Genomic DNA, 18,355 nt, shown 5'->3' with positions numbered 1-18,355 from the left:
TTGATCAGGGCTCGATGGCTTCCACATGCTCAAGCCAATTACGGTCCTGCTGTCCAAGAACTGTTTGCCTGGCAATAGCAGCTGTCTTCTCTGGTTGTTAATGGCTTTTATTTGCTATGTCGTTATGTAGCTGAACATTTTCTATGGAAGATGCCAAAGGATGATAAATCATTTTGGACACATAAATCCATGGCGTCAGCTCTGTTGTAAGAAGGTACATTTAAATCATGCTTTTTTAACTCTCCTTCTCACAAAACATCCATCCTTTTTGCTTTTTAGTGACCACAGCTCCCAGCTTCTCTCTACGTCACAACATAATTCCCTTTCTCATGACGAACATCTCTATTTTTACTTCACTTCATTCTTATATTCTGTCTTTTGCTTGCCTCCCATCTCTGTTTGTAAGATCGTTGTCACAGTTGAGAATCCGATTAAAGGTCTCTAAAAATCCGAAAGCATCTCTGTGGATGCTGAAATCTTTTTAATAGTGTTCACTAATCTGCCGTTTTTGCGTGTTGCTATGGGAAATGATCAGATTTTATTATGAGTAAAGAACGAAATGAATGTCTGTATTTGATGCACTCTGAATGCCACATCATGCGCTCAGCTTGCATGGATAGACCATCAAAACAGATTCATTCATTTGTGATGTTTGTACAGAGCACATGGAGTGTTTTCTCTGTGAAAGCAGAATCTGTCATCTTTTATTCACCCTCGTGTAGACCGAAATCTGTGTAACCTGCAAGTCTTTTCTTCAGGTTTGGAAGAACATGCCTTCAGCTGCTGTTTAGTTGTAAATCTATTTTGACCGCTAATGGACGTTCACATTCTGAAAGAGTTAGTTTTTCTCAGTATGAAGCCCCATTACTGTTTGCTGTCCCATAAACGGAAGGGCTTTCATTCGTATTCGTGGTTTTGAATGGCAAACTGTTTTGAGGTTAGCCTTTTCTCTCAGCTTTTCTAAGCAGTTTTGAAGACATAAAAAGCATTTAAATGGAGCAGAACATGATGAAATTGACGAAGAACTTTTTTAATGCACTGTGTTTTTATGAACAGTTCATCCATGCATGTAATGTGTTCAGTCATAATGAGTGGGCTTTCACATATAGCCCACTTATTGTGATTCAGTTCCTATTGAATAAAATCAAATCCTGCCCTAATTTTCCCCCTGTTGTATATCCTTTTCATTCTGATAGATGTCACAATATAAAAAGAAGTGAAAAACAAAAAGGAATAATTCCCCCCAAAATTGAAATTTGCTTAAAATGTCCTCACTCTCAGGCCATCTAGCATTCTATAATTTGGTCACCAGTCGATCCATCCTATGGGTGCAGTCGAATGAGAATCCAAACTGATAAAAACATCACAAAAATCCACAGGTAATCCACATGACTGCAATGTCTTGTAAAGCAAAAACTCGAAAAAACATGATTATCCAATAATTGCTTACCATATTTTTCGGACTATAAGTCGCACCTGAGTATAAGTCGCATCAGTCCTAAAATACGTCATGATGAGGAAAAAAAACATATATACGTCGCACTGGACTATAAGTTGCATTTAAACATTACCATCTACAGCCACGAGAGGGCGCTCTATCCTGCTCAATGTAGACTACAGGAGCACTGAGCAGCATAGAGCGCCCTCTGGCGGCTGGAGACGGTAATGTTTTCTCTTGGTTCATTTCTCTGTTCATGTCAAATTAATTTTGATAAACAAGTCTCAACTGAATATAAGTCACAGGACCAGCCAAACTATGAAAAAAATTGTGACTTATAGTCCGGAAAAAATGTTATATCTAAAATATGAGTATCCTATCAATCTTGCTGAAAAGTAATTTCGTCTGAACCAGGAGAGATATGAATATAAACAAATCAAGCACCGAAGTGAAAACATCCCCAAAACAGTTCAAAACAAATATGTCAGTGAATGTTAATGTTAGAGGACAACAGGAGATGGACTTTTTAACTGGAGGAAGTGTTGTTGTGGATTATAGATTTTAAAGATCAAATTCATTCATGGTGGATTTTTCTTAATTACAAACATATAGCTTTTAGCTTCACAAGACGTTAAGTGATGGACTGGTGTGGATTATTGTGAGCTGTTTGGACTCTCTTTATGACAGTACCTATTCAATGCAAAGGATTCATTGGTGAGCAAGTGATGGAATGTAACATTTTTCAAAATCTGGAGAAGAAACAGACTCATCTACATCTTGGATGGCCTGAGGGTAACTTTGATGCTTTCTCTCTCTCTTCCCCTCTCACATACAATGACAGATTTGCCTTAAATCTGGTGTATAAAGATCCTTAAATCGAAAGGTGAAATATTTTTGGCATAATCTTTCCCCATTGGCCCTTTCATTAAATCGCAACCAGTCACTCGCAAGAATATGTTTGAAGGTTAGAGCACTACGGGTTCACACTCCAGCCTTATAATATACTATTTTTAGAGCTAGGAAGGAGTCTAGAATATCGGCAGTCCATTAAAGCTACTGTAATTGTAGATAAAAACATAACTTTTCCCTTTAAGTGCACTATCAGGCCAAATTGATATGCTTCAGCAAAGTGTTTCCGAAATTTCAAATCGTATATATATTTTGCAACTGTTGATTCAAAAGTCTTTTATCAACTGAAGTGTACTTCTTTTATTTGTTCTGAAATCCAGTTCTGAATAATTGCATACTTCTATGGTTTAGTAGTGTATATATTATTAAGAGGTAAAGAAAGCAGTAATAATTGACTGTGGTCTTGATGTTTTGCTGCTTTTGCCCATCATGACAACAGATTATACCTGGAGGCAAAAAGTGCTTTCTTCTATTGTTCCACATACAACATTCATCTCAGCTCTGAATGGATGATCGGAAGGTTTTTGCATTGAAGTGACAATGAGAAAAGTCTTTTAAACTACTATGAGGGCTCTCTCATCTGTTGTCCTGATGAATCTGCACTACTTTTGCAGCAGCTGTGCTTGTTATCCTCCCATGTCTTTGTTGTGCAGTATGCATGTGTGCTATTTGAAGAACCCACACATCAGTGAAACAGGCACACGTATGCAAAAATAGCAAATGAAGAAGTACTGTTTTGACATTGACTGAATTCAAGGCAGGTTTAGAGATGGAGGTGCCATCGGTGCTCTATATCTGTCTACACTGAAGATGATGGAGTATTGAATGCTTTTTTTAAGTGGTTGTTGTTGGTTATAAATGTAGTGAAATTATTCACTCAATCTCTCTCTCTTTGTATATATATACAGTTGTGGTCATAGGCTCACATTGCATAACCTGCAGAATGTTAAGAAGAATCATTTAAATTATAATAATTGAAATTCAAATAGTTTTCACCCCTGGCTATTAATGCATCGTGTTTCCTTCTTGATAACCAGTGAATGTTTGATCCTTTTGTGTATGAATCCCTCAGTGTGAAAAGATGGAGCTCACAAACATACAGGCACTGTTGGAAAGGGTGCAAATATGGAAAATATGCTGGTAAACATAAGAATTTGCAGGACCAGTGGGAAAACTGTTCAGGAAAATCAAGGGACTTACAGAACAATTTCACAGTATATTACAAAATATACCAATAGTCGTGGACCATTCAGGTAATAAAACAAAGTATTAAGAATCAAGTATAAATTTAGTTAATTTGTCTTGGAGTACATCTTTTATTTGAAATAGCTTATTAAGGACAACGCTAAATAAAAAATAACATGCAATTTTTATTAACAGTTTGCAGATTCTGCAAGGGCTGTGTAAACGTGTGACACCAACAGTATCTGTATACAATGGGAGAAATATTTATTTGATCCCCTGCTGATTTTGTAAGTTTGCCCATTTACAAAGAAATTAAGAGTCATAATTTTTATGGTAGGTTCATTGTAACAGATAGAGACAGAATATCAACCAAAGAATCCAGAAAAAATACATAAAATAAAGGGATAGAAATAGCACAAGGCTTGAATGGGCTAAAAGACCATTAACAAGAAGCTTGGTGAGAAAGAGACAACTGTTGTTGCGATTATTTGGAAATGGAAGAAATGCAAAACAACCATCATTCAGCCTTGGTCTGGAGCTCCGTTCAAGATCTTGCCTCATGGGGAAAGGATGATCATACGAAAGGTGAGGGATCAGCCCCAAATTGCACGGGAGGAGCTTGTTAATGATCTTAAGGCAGTTGGGACCCCAGTCATAAAGCAAAACATTGGTAGCATACTATGCCTCAATGAACTGAAATCCTGCAGGTTACCCTGCTCAAGAAGGCACATGTACAGGCCCGTTAAGAGGTTGCCAAAGCACATCTAAATGATTTAGAGATGGCTTGGGAGAAACCAAAATGTAGCTCTTTGGCATTAACTCAACTTGCCGTGTTTGAAGATAAATGCTGACTGTGACCACAAGAACACCATCCCTACAGTCAAGCACAGAGGTTGAAATGTGCTTTGAGGCTGTTTTTCTGCTGAATGACTTCACCTCATTGATGGGTGAATGGACCATGACGGGTGAATGGGGCCATACTGTAAAATTTGTGACGAGAACATCCTTCCCTCAGCCAGAACACTGAAGATGGGTCATGGATGGGTCTTCTAGCATAACAATCACCCGAAACATCCAGCCAAGGCAACACAGAAGTGGCTCAAGAAGAAACACATTAAAGGGGTCACATGATACTGCTAAAAAGAACATTATTTGGTGTAATGAAATGTGTTTATGTGGTTTAAGGTTAAAAAAACACATTATTTTCCACATACTGTACATTATTGTTTCTCCTCTGTGCCCCGCCTTCTGAAACGTGTCAATTTTTCTGAAAAGCGAGGTGCTCTCTAATTGGCCAGCTATCCAGTGCATATTGGCGATCCACAGTGCAAAGTTGATGTATTTCCTCAGCGACCAGCACGGATCAGGTCCAAACATGACGAAGCGTCCACTTTTGGAAGACCAAACAAAGTTTTGCTTTCACAGTGAAGCACACAGCATCATACGACATGGGGGCGGTGGCAGCGGCAGCAACAACAATATTACAACGAGAATAAAAGTTTTTTTGCATTTCTGGGCGGTATTATGCAAATCTTCCCACGGAGTGACATAGAGATGTGGGGGCGTGTTAGAACGTGTCATTTTATGGGGGGGGTAGACTAATTGAACTTTTTAAAAGAATTTCTCTTTGGATTTAAGACTTTAGTCTTTGCAACTTTACAAATCTTCTTTATGCACCAAGAGCTTGTAACATTCCAAAGAGAAAGGAAAACATTTTAATTGCATCATATGACCCCTTTAAGGACATGGAGAGGCCTAGCCAGTATCCAGACCTCAATCCTATAGAAAATCTGTGGCGGGAGCTGAAACTTCCAGTTGCCAAACGACAGTCAAGAAACCTTAAGGACTTAGAGAGAATCATTAAAGAGGAGTGGACCAAAATCCCTCCTGAGATGTGTGCCAACCTGGTGACCAACTACAAGAAATCTTTTACCTCTGTGCTTGCCAACAAGGCCTTCTGCATCAAGTACTAAGTCATGCTTTGCCTGGGGATCAAATACTTATTTCACTCACTTAAATGCAAATCATTTTCTAACCTTAATATAATGTGTTTTTTTCTGGAATTTTTGCTTGGTATTCTGTCTCTATCCGTTAAAATATACCTACCATAAGAGTTACGGAACCTTCATTTCTTTGTAAGTGGGCAAACTTACAAAATCAGCAGGGGATCAAGTAAATATTTCCCCCATTGTATAAATGTATAATGTAAAATGTCGTTTTACAACAACTGATAAGGAAAATTACTATGTAATTACATCCTGAAGGGGGCATTAATGAACCATGAATTTAGTAAACTTGACATATCTATATTTCTATTTCTTTTAATGTGATTAGACAGACAGACAGACTAGATTTAGTTTTTCCTAGGCTGTTGACTACATTCTTTTCAGTATATTCATGAAGCGACTGTGTGTGCATATTGTGTGCGTGCAGAGCGGCTCCACATGCTGTTACATCAGCAGTATGAATCACTGATGAAGAGAGCCTTACTTTACTCTGATGAGGGAACATTGTGCTGGAACGGCCATTCGGGTTTCCATGAGCAATCAGACCTGTGCTTTATACAGGCTTTTAGGCCTGGGCTATATATATCATATATATGTGTGTGTGTGTGTGTGAATGTATGTATATACAGTATATATATATATATATATATATATGAGTCTTTTTCTGGAAGCTTTTTCCTCTCTAAAGCAAACATTAGCTACAGAAAGAGAAGCAGTTTCAAATGTATTTATTTTTTCTGTAAAAAAATTGGCTTTGTCCATATTACATGTGGTTGTGAAAGAGCTTAGAACAATCTCGGTGCATGAATCTTAGCTTTCTCTATCTATACATGTATCTGTAATCATAGTGGAAGTTTTTGGAAAGCTGTAGTTTGAAGTTGAAATGTGTAACTTTTGTGGCAGGACAAAAAATGACATTGGGTTTGAAAAGGTACACCTTTGTACCTACAGGTACATTGATACCTTAAAGTGAATGTATCAGTATCTAAAAGGTACAAAAAGTGCCACTTAGTAACAACTAACACACACACACACGCGCTCTGATCAGTCATCCGATAATCACTTCCTCTGCCTCTATCAACGGTTTCTCATCTTTCTATAACATGAAACCAATCACACTGTGATGATGCAAAAGAGCCTGCATCACTTTCATGTGGCGTGATGGTTTTAGAGGTGTTGACAAATTCTCACAATAATTGCTTACATAATAGCAGACCTTCTTGAGAGGTCGTGTTTGTCAGCCACACACATTTCATTTCAAATAATTTCAAGCAAATCAAGAATTATAAAAATAACCATTATACCTCTGTTAAAAGTCCACGCCCTGACATAGACTACGCTACCCATAATGCCTGTGTTCATATAGTTCTGCTCGCTCGTGGTTGTGCTAGGCACTTTCACTTTCGTGTGGACCAGGGTCATGAGAGCAGTATTCACGGTGCAGAGAATTGCCATGCTCTGTTAATCCTGCACTAGTCTTGTGTGTAGAAGTGCTGTGTGCATTCTTAAGATATAACCACACACACACACACACACACTGCACCACTGGATTTGCCTATTCCTTCTGACTGAGCAAGACTCATTTGACAAGAAATCCATAATCACATAAAATTAGGTTAAAATCATATTATTTATATGTTTGTTTGTTTGTAATGGTTGATTCTTCTGAAATGAGACGGCCTCGATGATGTATGCGGCTGACAAATAAGAAATCTGGACAGTGCAGCCTTTGAAATGAGACACCAACAAATGTGTAACATCGACTGAAGGTTGTAAGGCAAGCCTGTTACAAGATGAGGATTAAACAACTCCAGACAGAGCAAATGGCATAAACAAAAGCTCTCAGCTCATATGCGTTGTCTCTCCATGGCCATGCAAGAGCGTGTTTGAATCTCCAATTAGAGTACCAAATATGAATCTATAGCGCCATGGCAAAATAAATCTTATTTTACTCAAGTTATGGGGTTTGCAGTCTGAATTGAATGGGATTAGACGCAAGAGCTCACATCAAACTGAGCAAATCACATAATGCTTCAAAACGTTGTGAGATTTCAACTGGATGATAAATGGGGTTAGCCTCAAACAGATTTAATTGAATTTCAAGTGTTTTATCATTTAAGTTCTAATTTGAGTCGTTGAACAAATTTTTTGCTGTTCTTCTCACTTCATTCACATTGCTTTACAATGTCTTTTGCATGTGGAGTTTCAAGAGCTTTTTAAAAGTTTAAAAGAAAATGCCTTCTCCACTTGCTAGCAAATTAAACATGCAATGCGAAAAATATAGTCTGATTCACGACAAATGGCTCTTTATGTTTAATGGGATGCTCTTTATGAATCATTTATAAAACAGTTTGAATCTGATAGATCCTTCACAGAACAAACTCACCAAATCAGTCAAATCAATTATTGAATCAATGGACAGTAAGTTATGATTTCTCTTTTCAAATAAAACTAATTTTAGAAAAATAAAACTAAACTTGCTGCTGGTGACAGACAGTGCTTGCATGTGTTTTTTTCCCCACAAGAATACCAACATGTTAACCTTGTCTGTTTCAAGAGACTTTCACTGTACTTTAGCATGAAAACCGTCAATATTCGCGTAATTTTTGACACGTTCATAATCACTTTCCCGGTAACTTTGAGGCAATTGTTTTATGCAAGAGCCGGAGCGAGGAATAGGCTTGCCTGTCTATATTAAAGTATGGTTAATATATTATTATATTAAGCAATTGAATTGCGCTCAATTATTTGCTATAATGACATTACGAAAAGTGCAAATCGTTATTGACATCGTTATTGCACTGCAGGAGTTATGAATAATGCGTAAGAAGTCCAAATTTTTGATTTTTAGATTATGAAGAATGATTTAGAGGGGTTTTGACCACATCTTCTGCTGGTCAGACTAGGAGACCAGTTTAAATCAGGTGATCAGCATAGACTAGCGTACACATTTCTTAAATTCTGTATGTTAGGATTTCTGTAGCATAACAACTTCTAGTAAGCTAGTCAGGCAGGTTACCAAAAGTGTGTTTTCTGAAGTTTTGTCCTCATTCACTCTTTTGGGTGCTATTCAGTGGCTTCTCTGTACTAATCCAGAGGGATGGCATTACAGACTGTGCAAGTTTCGAAAGCTGTCGCTATCTATTATGCTGTTTGTATTTTCTTATGATTCAGCACTTGGCCTATTTAAATAGCAGTCATGTCAGGGAATGTCGTATGATGCTGGAGGAGTAGCATATGCTAGCTCATGATTAATGCTAAAACTACATTTTTGGCTTTCTTTGTAGAGTGCATCCGCAATAAAGTATTTTGCTTTGAAATCTCAAGGATGTAAACATTATTACGCATGAGCATGACACAAATTAATTCAAGACAACCTGGAAAAAGTCATGGAAGTTTCTCAGGGAAGCACACTGGATGTCAGAGTTTCTTCTCATACATTTTCAGATGAGGAAAGATCCCAATGGCTGCGGGGTTGAGAATGGAACACCAACATTATTGCTTTCTACATGCTGAGAAGTTAGCATGTAAAATAGTTTGTGAAATGGTTGCATAGTTCTTCTAAAGACTTTTATGTTTTGTTGTTGTTGTTGTTGTTTTTTGTGCATTTAATCAAATTAGCAAAGCAAACACACTTAATCAAATCAATCAAATAATGAGCTTATCAAAAGATTGAAACATATGAAATGCAAAGTCATATCAAGCACATTGTATTGTGTATTTTGCTCGGTACTGCATATTTTGCATACAGAAGATGTGCATAATGCACACAGTATAAATATAGTATAAAAAGTAGTATACCACTTCAACCTTAACACATGATCTTTCAGAAATCATTATAACATATTCTGAACTGCTGCTCAAGAAACATTTCTAAAATATTATCAAGGTTGAAAACAGTTAATGTTTTTCAGGATTCTTGAGTGAATAGAAAGTTTAAAAAGAACAACATTTGTTGAAAATAGAAATCTTTGTAACATTATACATATACATTTCATAAACATTTTAAATAATACATAATATAAGTAAAATGGTCATAGACCATTTCATACTTAACAAATATCAAATCCTGTGTTCATCCAGCAGGTGATAGTTTTATAATAAATAAAAAAAGCATAATAGCCGCCTCTGCATGACTCTCCTGTAGAAGGTAAAAATTAATTTGCAGCAAAAATATATATATTTTTTATATCAGGTCCTCATATTGATTGACCCTGTAGGGATGAAGCTTGTATTTGTCTCCAAATTGTCAGGTTCTTGCATCCCATTTTAGAATGAAACCTCCGGATGTTCATTTGAGGCCGATGCAGTGGTTTCACACAATGTTCTGACCTTTTGTGAGATTGCAGTTAATAACAATGCTTCCACTATTTGAAGAACTGTGAAGTTGAGCTTCATCAAACTAATAGATTTGATGTTTTCCATGACATGATAATGAAAAGCAGAGAGAACAGACCAATTAAAATGACTCAGTTCCCCAGTGAAGGCATTGATTTGAATTCATGAAGTATGAAGATACAGCATGCTTGTTCAGTTCCTCAGAATCAAATATTTCCACATAACACTGCAAGATTTTGCCATGAAAAAAGACGATAGTTGGAACATGTAGTAGCTGTCTTTTTTCTCTTTTTTTTTCTCTTGTAAATATATTACAAAGTGCATGCATTTATTAATTCTGTTTCAATTTTCAGGACAAGTTTTTTCTCTCACAAGGTTGCTTAGATATGTGACACAAAACAGCCAGCAAAATATCATTTTGATCCACTCCATATGGAATTATATGTCTGTTTTTGGTCAGTAATTGTGGCACAAGTGCATTCTGGTGATTTATTACAATGTTCGAGGTGTTTACTTGCGTAGACAGTTTGAAATCAGTGATTTTCTTTTTCATTAGCTTGTTTCTGCCACGGGATAATAAAGATAATTGAGTTTTTATTCTCACAATTTGGACTATTTTTCTTGCAATTCTTATATTATACAGTAGCTCATAATTTCAGTCAAAATTGTGATTATATAAACTCATTATTATGAATTCTAAGAAGAAAAGATGGAATTGTAAGATGTAAACTTGCAATTGTTCAGGGGTGCGTTTCCCAAAACCATAGTTGCTAACTAAAATTTAGTTTCCAATTGTTAGATAAAAAAAAAATTATGCTGTGGCAAAAAAAACAAAAGACAGCATTGTGAGATGTAATCTCAGAATTCTGAGAACATTTTTATTGTGTGATGTTAACTCAGAATTCTGAGAAATAAAGTCAGAATTGCAAGATATACGCTCAAAAGTGCAGACTGTAAACTCGGAATTGCAAGAAAATCTCTGATTCTGACTATTTTCTCGCAATTCTGATATTACATCTCAGAATTCAGACGTTTGGTTAAAAGAGTTGTGAGAAATAAACTCGAAATTCTGAGAAGAATAGATGGAATGGTAAGATGTAAAGGAATGGTAAGATGTTGGCATTCTGAGAAGAAGAGACGGAATATATGGAATAATAAGATGTAAACTTACAATTGTAAAAAAAAAAGTCATAATTGTGAGATATGAACTTACAATTGAGAGATAAACTGGGAAGAAAAGTCACAAGTACTTTTTTTTTATGGCAGAAACACAAAAATGCAGAATTCCTAGTTTATATCTCATAAGTTTATATTTTGAAAACAAAACGAAACAAACTAGATGGCACAAGGGCAGCAGCACAAACACTACTGCTGTGCATGTGCTACTGCAGAATTATTTTTCTGATAATATTTCCATCCAATGGGCAAGAGAACTGGAAACATGGAAAAAAACATCTACACAGGTTTGTTTTTGATGATTTGTGAGTTAAAGAGATGACAGTTTAGGACTTCAGTTTCCAGTTTCATTCTGTTTAAAGTTTAAAAAACTGTCACCCGCGTGATCATTTTTATGTCACGGTTTGTTCTCAATATCATTTTTCCGCTTTGCTGCTCTTTACCTAAGGATTTGGCTGTTTTGCCTGTGCACATGGTTTAAATGTAAAACAATCAAGGTCCAGTTGAAAAGCATGACGTTCGGGAACAGTTAATTCTCTTGAAAAGCAAAGGATCTGTTTCCCATCTTCAGTGGCCCTGTGGGAGGAAAATAATTATGAAATCATTAGACGTTTGAACTGGAAAAAAACAGACAGCTAGTGATTGTGTTCCTGTGTGCTCTGGTACATGTATCAGTGCGTTGTTTTTGCACAATATGTATTTCTCTCTCATCGCACGTCTTGAGTGACATCAGCTGGATTATGCTGAAATGTTTCTCAGATGTGTTTGCGTCTGTAGTGTCTCAAAGTGTTCTTTTCAATCATCATTAGTACATGTGATTCACGTACACTAGAGTGTCTAATCCCCTGTGGCATAAGATGTATGTTCCTGATTAAAACAACCACAAACTAAACCATAATTCTGATCCAGACCAGAACGATTATGACAGATATTGCTTCGTGTGTACTGTACTGCTCACTTAGTTTTCACTTAATTTAATTGGCAGTGCTTGCTAAGCCATTCCTAGGGTTAGGGATTTAAAGAGACATGTGATGGTTTTGTGATATCTCATTTCTACGTGATTGGACTTTTTGATGGGTGGATGAAAAAGTGTTAACAAATATCCATAGATTTTTATACACTTATGCTGCTCACCAGGGCTTCATTAATTTGAACAAAAATACAGTACAACAGCAGTATTTAACTGTAATTTATTACTGTGATGCAAAGCTGAATTTCCAGCATCATTACTTTAGTCTTCATTGTCACATGATCCTTCAGAAATCATTCTTATATGCTGATTTTATCAATGTTGAAACCAGTTTTGCGAAATTGGATATATGAAATAATTCAACAATATAATAGTGTTATTGTCTCAATATTTTTTTTTCAAGATTCCTTCGGATTCAGATTTGGTTTATGTTAGATTGGGGATTTGATTCGATTTGGTAAATCGGTAACTGTCCAGTCGTATCTCTGTAGGATCAACCAGGATAATTGTACTTTTGTAAAATGCAGTCCTGAACGATTCCCAAACTACTGTCTCATGAGTCTTGAAGTCAGAACTGAGTCATTTATTTGCAATTCGGGCTTCACAGTTCACACTCGCTGCTGTAAATAGGAATGGCTTGTGCATGCTCTAAAGCAGGGATAGGCAACGTCGTTCCTGGCATGCCGCTCTCCTGCAGAGTTTAGCTCTAACCCTAATCAAATACAGCTGAACAAGTTAATCAAGGTCTTCAGGAATACTACAGACAAGTGAGGTTTTTCTTTCAGGGTTGGAGATAATCTCTGCAGGACATTGGCATTCCCGAACTGACGTTGCCAACCCCTGCTCTAAAAAAACGTCATCTGAGAAAAGAAAAAAGCTTTCACACCACCTTTGAAATGGTTGTTTAACATTTTTATCCTTGGATATCTTAGTCGCGGTAATCGCACATTTTTCTGCAGACAACACAGAAATGTTGTTTATTATTCTTGTTTTTATGTAACCAAACACTTAAATGAGGACATGATGAAAATGTTTAGGTGTATAATCAAATACAACACGTTTACAGTATGAGCTCAACCTGAACTCAAGGCCTCTCACAAAACACACTTTAGAAATCTCTGCTGACTCATTTCAGTCGCTTGAGAAACATGTTGAAACTGATTGGTTGTGCAATGCTAATCAGTTTTAAGGGTCTGATATCACCTTAAAAAGGAACAGGTCGATTTATGTCCTAGTTTGTGCAACATCCGTCCCGTGCACTCCAGATCCAGGATAATTAATGGTACATGGAAAGAATGCTAAAATGTAGAATTTGTAATTTCTTATTTATTTATTTTTTATTTGAATTAATTAGACCTATTGTTCGATTCACAGGTATTAGTTCCTGTATTATTTAGGGTCAGTGTCATTCATCGAACAGGAAGAAATGCTTCAAACTGAATGTGATCTTGATAAGCTGACTGACCACATTTACCACCCACAAGGAAACGGTAGGCGTGGGAGTTTCTCAAATGTGGCTTTCTCAGAGAAAATCCTGATTGGTAGAGTTTTGTTTACTTTTAGCGTCATCTAATTACTTTTAAAAATTAAAGACCATATACTGATTTGTTTAGGTGGTCTAAAAGAAAATGCAAGCACTTAACCGCAAGCACTTAACCACAACCACTAATAAATTTACTTTATATAAGTCGTCCTCTCTAGTAAACAATTTCTCTCTTTTTTTCTGCTTTTTCATTTTTGCTCTAGCTTGAAATGTTGTATTACATACTGCGTGTGTTGTAGGCTCTTATGATGATAAACTGCTGGCAGTGTTCTGCACTTTGGATAACAGCATCTGTTAAGTCACCTTTACTTCTAATGTGTTTTATACAATACAGACAGATTCAAAGCTTTACAGGGATAAACAGGAAAATAATGATTTAAAGTTACAAGCAAAGATCAAATCCACTATAAAGCACCTCTAAGTGATAACAGTGTCAAAATTATTGGAAAATTAATTGGTTTTCAAACTGCGGTCCATGGACCCCAAAGAACCAATGTTTAGTGTGAAGTTAGTGTATAAATCATACGATCCAGATCATTTTGTAAATTTTTGCTTTAGTACAGTGAAAATATAAATGCCAACTAAATAAGGTGCTAAATAAATAAATGTGAAGGATTATCTGAAGAAAATTTGAGTGCTGTTTCATAGTTCAATGCCATTATGCTAGGTTTTGTGAATGGATGCCAAGGCATAGCTATGTGGATTCTAAAGTGCCCCGAGGAATTTTTAGAATGTTTGTATGCAGTTGTTAGGACTTTTTGGTGGTTTTGATGTTAATGGGATTTATTTTTCATCCTTAAGGTGAAAGTCCAATCACTTACATAAATAATAGCACACAACACCTCACCAGCTTGCACGGTTCGAGACTTCATTCACATTAAAAACTCCCTTACCTTTGACATCTCTGCTACATTGATCTGTGCCGCGTTTGAGTCATTGTGAGGCTGAGTTTCCACCTCTTCTTCTTTGAAAACCGTACACGTGTCTGAGCAAACGTTCCCACCCTTGGCAGATGGAGCTTCGTGACCTAAGCAATCCATATTTACAGAACCGTTGCTTTGGATGCACGAGCTGAGGGTCCATAGATGTTTGTGCACTGTGCCGTAATGCAACCGCTTGAGTTTTTTGTATCCTAGAAGATTGAGGAATGCGGTGCGGTACTCGGGACTGTGGCAGTAGATGATTGGGTTCAGGCCTGAATTGGTGTAACCGAGCCAGTTCAACAGGAGGAACACTTCCTTCGACAGCACCTCGGGATTAAAAACTTTGATGATTTGGAAGAAAAAGAACGGCAGCCAACAGAGAATGAAGGTGCCCATAATAATCCCCAGCGTTTTGACCGCCTTGTGTTCTTTTACAACATGCCTCGTTGACCTCCGGCGTAAATTACGCACCGTTTCACCCGGACTTCCACAAGAGTCTTCTGTGCATGTGTTCAGAAAACGGAGTCTGTTCTTGACGATGAGTTTCAACTGTCTGGTCGCGATGACGAACACCTTCCCATACACAAACACCATAATAACGAGGGGCACATAGAAGGACACCCCTGAGGAGAAGATGGTGTAGGGCTTGTTAGTATGGAAATCACAGCATTCTGATTTATTATAACAATTTTTTGCCGCATCATATTCTGCACGGGAAAAATGGTTCATGATTGGCACGAAGGAAACTAGGGATGCCACTATCCACACCGTGCAGACGATATAGCCAGCTCTGCGCTTACCAAGGAGGCCCTGATGCCCAAAAGGTCTTGTGACCACGAAATAGCGCTCAACGGCGATGACACACAATGTGTCTATGCTAGCCGTGACACAAAGCACGTCCACGGACGTCCACAAGTCACATAACTTGTCCCCTAAAAGCCATTTCCCGCTCACCACCACGCTGGCGCCCAAAGGCTGGACCACACAACCCATGATGAGATCCGCAAAGGCCAGGGAGATGATGAAGACATTGGTGGTGGTGTGGAGCAGAGGGGTGCGAACAATAGCCAAGATGACCAGCAGGTTCCCAACCACTGTGAGGAAGATGACCAGCGCCAGAGGAAGAATGAACAGGGGCTGTGCTTCATTAACCAGGCTGGAGTTGTTGGCCCCCATCCTGAGAGGAATCTTTCAGCAAAAAAGAAAAAAAGAAAAAAGAAATTGACACAGGACTGGTCAATTCCTAAATACAGCTAAATAACTCTGCATGCTGGGCTAATGTCCTGCACGAAACAGGTTCCAGGTGACTTCACGTTGAAGGAACGATGACGGAACTTTTCCACCAGCGAGAGAAGGAGATATCAGCGACTCACTCATTTCGAAAGTTCATAGGCTGTTCAGACATGAGAGATAATTGCATGCTAACTTGCAGTCTGTAAGTTAACTAACTGGGCAAGACTTTATTTGTTTTCATGCACCAGGAGGAGGAGCATGCGGTGGGTAAGAGAACTGTTCTTTGACGTATAGCGTCATGAGAGACTTTTTAATGTCACATAACTTCTCCTAAGATTGCATAACTCCTCCTGACCCATTAAACTTTTTATGTGGCATGGTTTAATTGTCCTATTTTATTAAGATTTACAACTTGTTTCCTGATGTTGCTAATTGTTAATGGACTAATCTGCATATATAACTGCACAAAAATAAAGCTATTGCTGGGTACTCAGTATATTTATTTAGCTGCTGACCGATGTGGAATGTTTGATGCCTTTGTGGTGTAAAAAGCAAGTTTTAGCCCGCTTACCTTTGAGATGATCAAATACCTCCTCCTGACCCGTAATGCATTATTTGTAACGTATTTTAATATTTTTTTATTATATGGTTCTCTTGATAATTTCAGCTGTTTCCATTATTGCTGATGGCATTGAATTATCACTAATCACTATCACTAGGCATCAACATCACAAAAACAAAGCTGCTATTATTTCAAAATACTGTGCTGAAATGAAACACTGACATTGAAAATGTTTGCTGTATGATTTAATAAAACACTTTCAGCTAGCTTACCCAGACTTCTTGTCATATCAAACGATCATACAAGTCCTCCTGACCCACAATGCATTATTTGTGCTTTATACATATGATCTTATTGTAGTATTTAAATGATATGCAGCTGTTTTCATTGTTGACATTTAATCTAATCCGCTTTTATGCAACATGACTTCACAAAAACAAAGCTGCAGCCGCTACAACCTTATTTCAAAATACATATTTACATAACAAAATGAAAAAAAAAATGTTTATGCCTTTATGAAGTAACAAAGCAATCTCGGCCCACTTGCCCACAATTCTTGTCATCTGAGATGATCACATTCTGACCCATACAGCATTATTTGTTCCATTCGTTTTATTATAGTTTTTTCTTGATTTACAGCTATTTTATGCAGTTTTAGCTTCACAAACACACAAAAGCTGCTGTGTACAGAGTATTTTAAAAGAATATTTTGTTAAAATGAAACCAACCAATGTGGAATGTTTGATGCCTTTATGAAGTAATAAAAAACTTCAGGCGGCTTACTCAGATGTCTTATCATTTGAGATGACCTCAAACCACCTCCTGACCCATAATGCATCATTTTTTGCTAAAGTCGTTTAATTGTTACATACTTCCGTGTTGAAATGAAAGAAACCGACATGGAAAATTTGATGCCTTTTATGCAGTAATAAAGCAATTTCAGACAGCTTACCCAGAAAGGTTCTTCCTCCCTCAAATCATCTTCAGTAATTTATGCTTGTCAGCAAGTTAACTCTAATCTTCCATCATCGTGCAGGCGTTCTCTGTGCACCTTCCCACGCCTCTAAATATCGATGTGAACAAAATGTTCAGAAGGATGCAGGACGTGTGGTTTGTGGTGGGCACCGTATTGTCAGCTTCCTGTGGTAGAACTTTTGGCCTTTACAAAGAACGTCTACAGAATGGGCACATAGCTTTCAAAATGTACAATAACTGTTCACTAAATAATTAGGTTAGTATCATTTAAAAATGGTTCGCATCATTTATGCAAAATGATGTCTTTTGTGGAGGTTGTTTTGTCTTTCTGAAATGTTCCATGCTCTTGGATCAGCCAACACATTGCTCTGACCCTATTACAATTAATTTGTAGAGCGTTGCTTGTTTCCTTTGTTGTCGCATCTTAGTTCTGGTTTTGTTTACACTGAATTCACAGCGTATAGACGGTCATGCTACAATGCAGTTCTGTTAGGCAGATTAGCCATCATTCATTTGCTTCCCTCGGGCAGCTCAAGCCAAGCTTGACAAAGTTTCACAACATCTCATGATGTTCGCTTGCTGCTGAAAATGACAGACTGTTTAATAGGAAAAATATTAGAATGACAGATGGTTTGTCAGGATGTCCATGTTAATAACACTATACTGAAATTGTATTAATTTGTTCAAGGTGAGTTAATCGTACAACAAACTGGCTAAAGTGAAAGTGTTAAAGGTTTCTGGGAGCTTTATTTGCTGTTTTCTTTGATTTGGTGTGTTTTTAATTTATGTGATGGCTGTACTGCACTCTAGCTTGACACTCACTGATGGACTGTAGCCTCAGGGGAAGTACATTGCATACAATTTCACACACATAAACAGAGTGTGTTCGTTTCTCTGGGTCTCCGATGATAACGGTAAAAAAGCAGCAACTTTTAAAAAAAATTCAGAAACTTTCTTGCAAACTGACACACATGAGGGAAAAACAGGAAAAATCTTGGTGACATTTGCATGGCCTCAAGTGGCTGAGATTTATTTATGCTGTGTGCCACCATTAGCTCAGGAAAGAGAGAGCGCTTTCTGTCTTAGTTGCTGTGAAA

The 18,355-nt window shown here is 37.3% G+C and overlaps 1 protein-coding gene across 2 annotated transcripts; it reads right to left on the bottom strand.

Annotated features, from left to right (window-relative positions):
• Positions 1–10,798: 10,798 nt before the first annotated feature.
• Positions 10,799–17,325, bottom strand: adrb3b (adrenoceptor beta 3b). 2 transcript variants are annotated; one of them, XM_026220641.1, is made up of 3 exons: positions 17,236–17,325; positions 14,459–15,676; positions 10,799–11,628 (listed from the first exon to the last, which is right to left on the bottom strand). In XM_026220641.1, exons 2-3 carry the CDS (start codon positions 15,662–15,664, stop codon positions 11,620–11,622), a joined length of 1,215 nt encoding a protein of 404 aa, XP_026076426.1. In that variant the 5' UTR covers positions 15,665–15,676; positions 17,236–17,325; the 3' UTR covers positions 10,799–11,619. The 2 variants fall into 2 exon arrangements, with proteins under 2 accessions (XP_026076426.1, XP_026076427.1); XM_026220642.1 differs by lacking the exon at positions 17,236–17,325 and having other exon boundaries at positions 14,459–16,248.
• Between the last annotated feature and the right edge of the window lie 1,030 nt (positions 17,326–18,355).

This window comes from Carassius auratus, chromosome 35, assembly GCF_003368295.1.
Source record: "Carassius auratus strain Wakin chromosome 35, ASM336829v1, whole genome shotgun sequence".
NCBI lineage: Eukaryota > Metazoa > Chordata > Actinopteri > Cypriniformes > Cyprinidae > Carassius > Carassius auratus.
The sequence above is the reverse complement of the archived record's forward strand: the minus strand, read 5'-3'. Positions and strand labels throughout refer to the sequence as shown.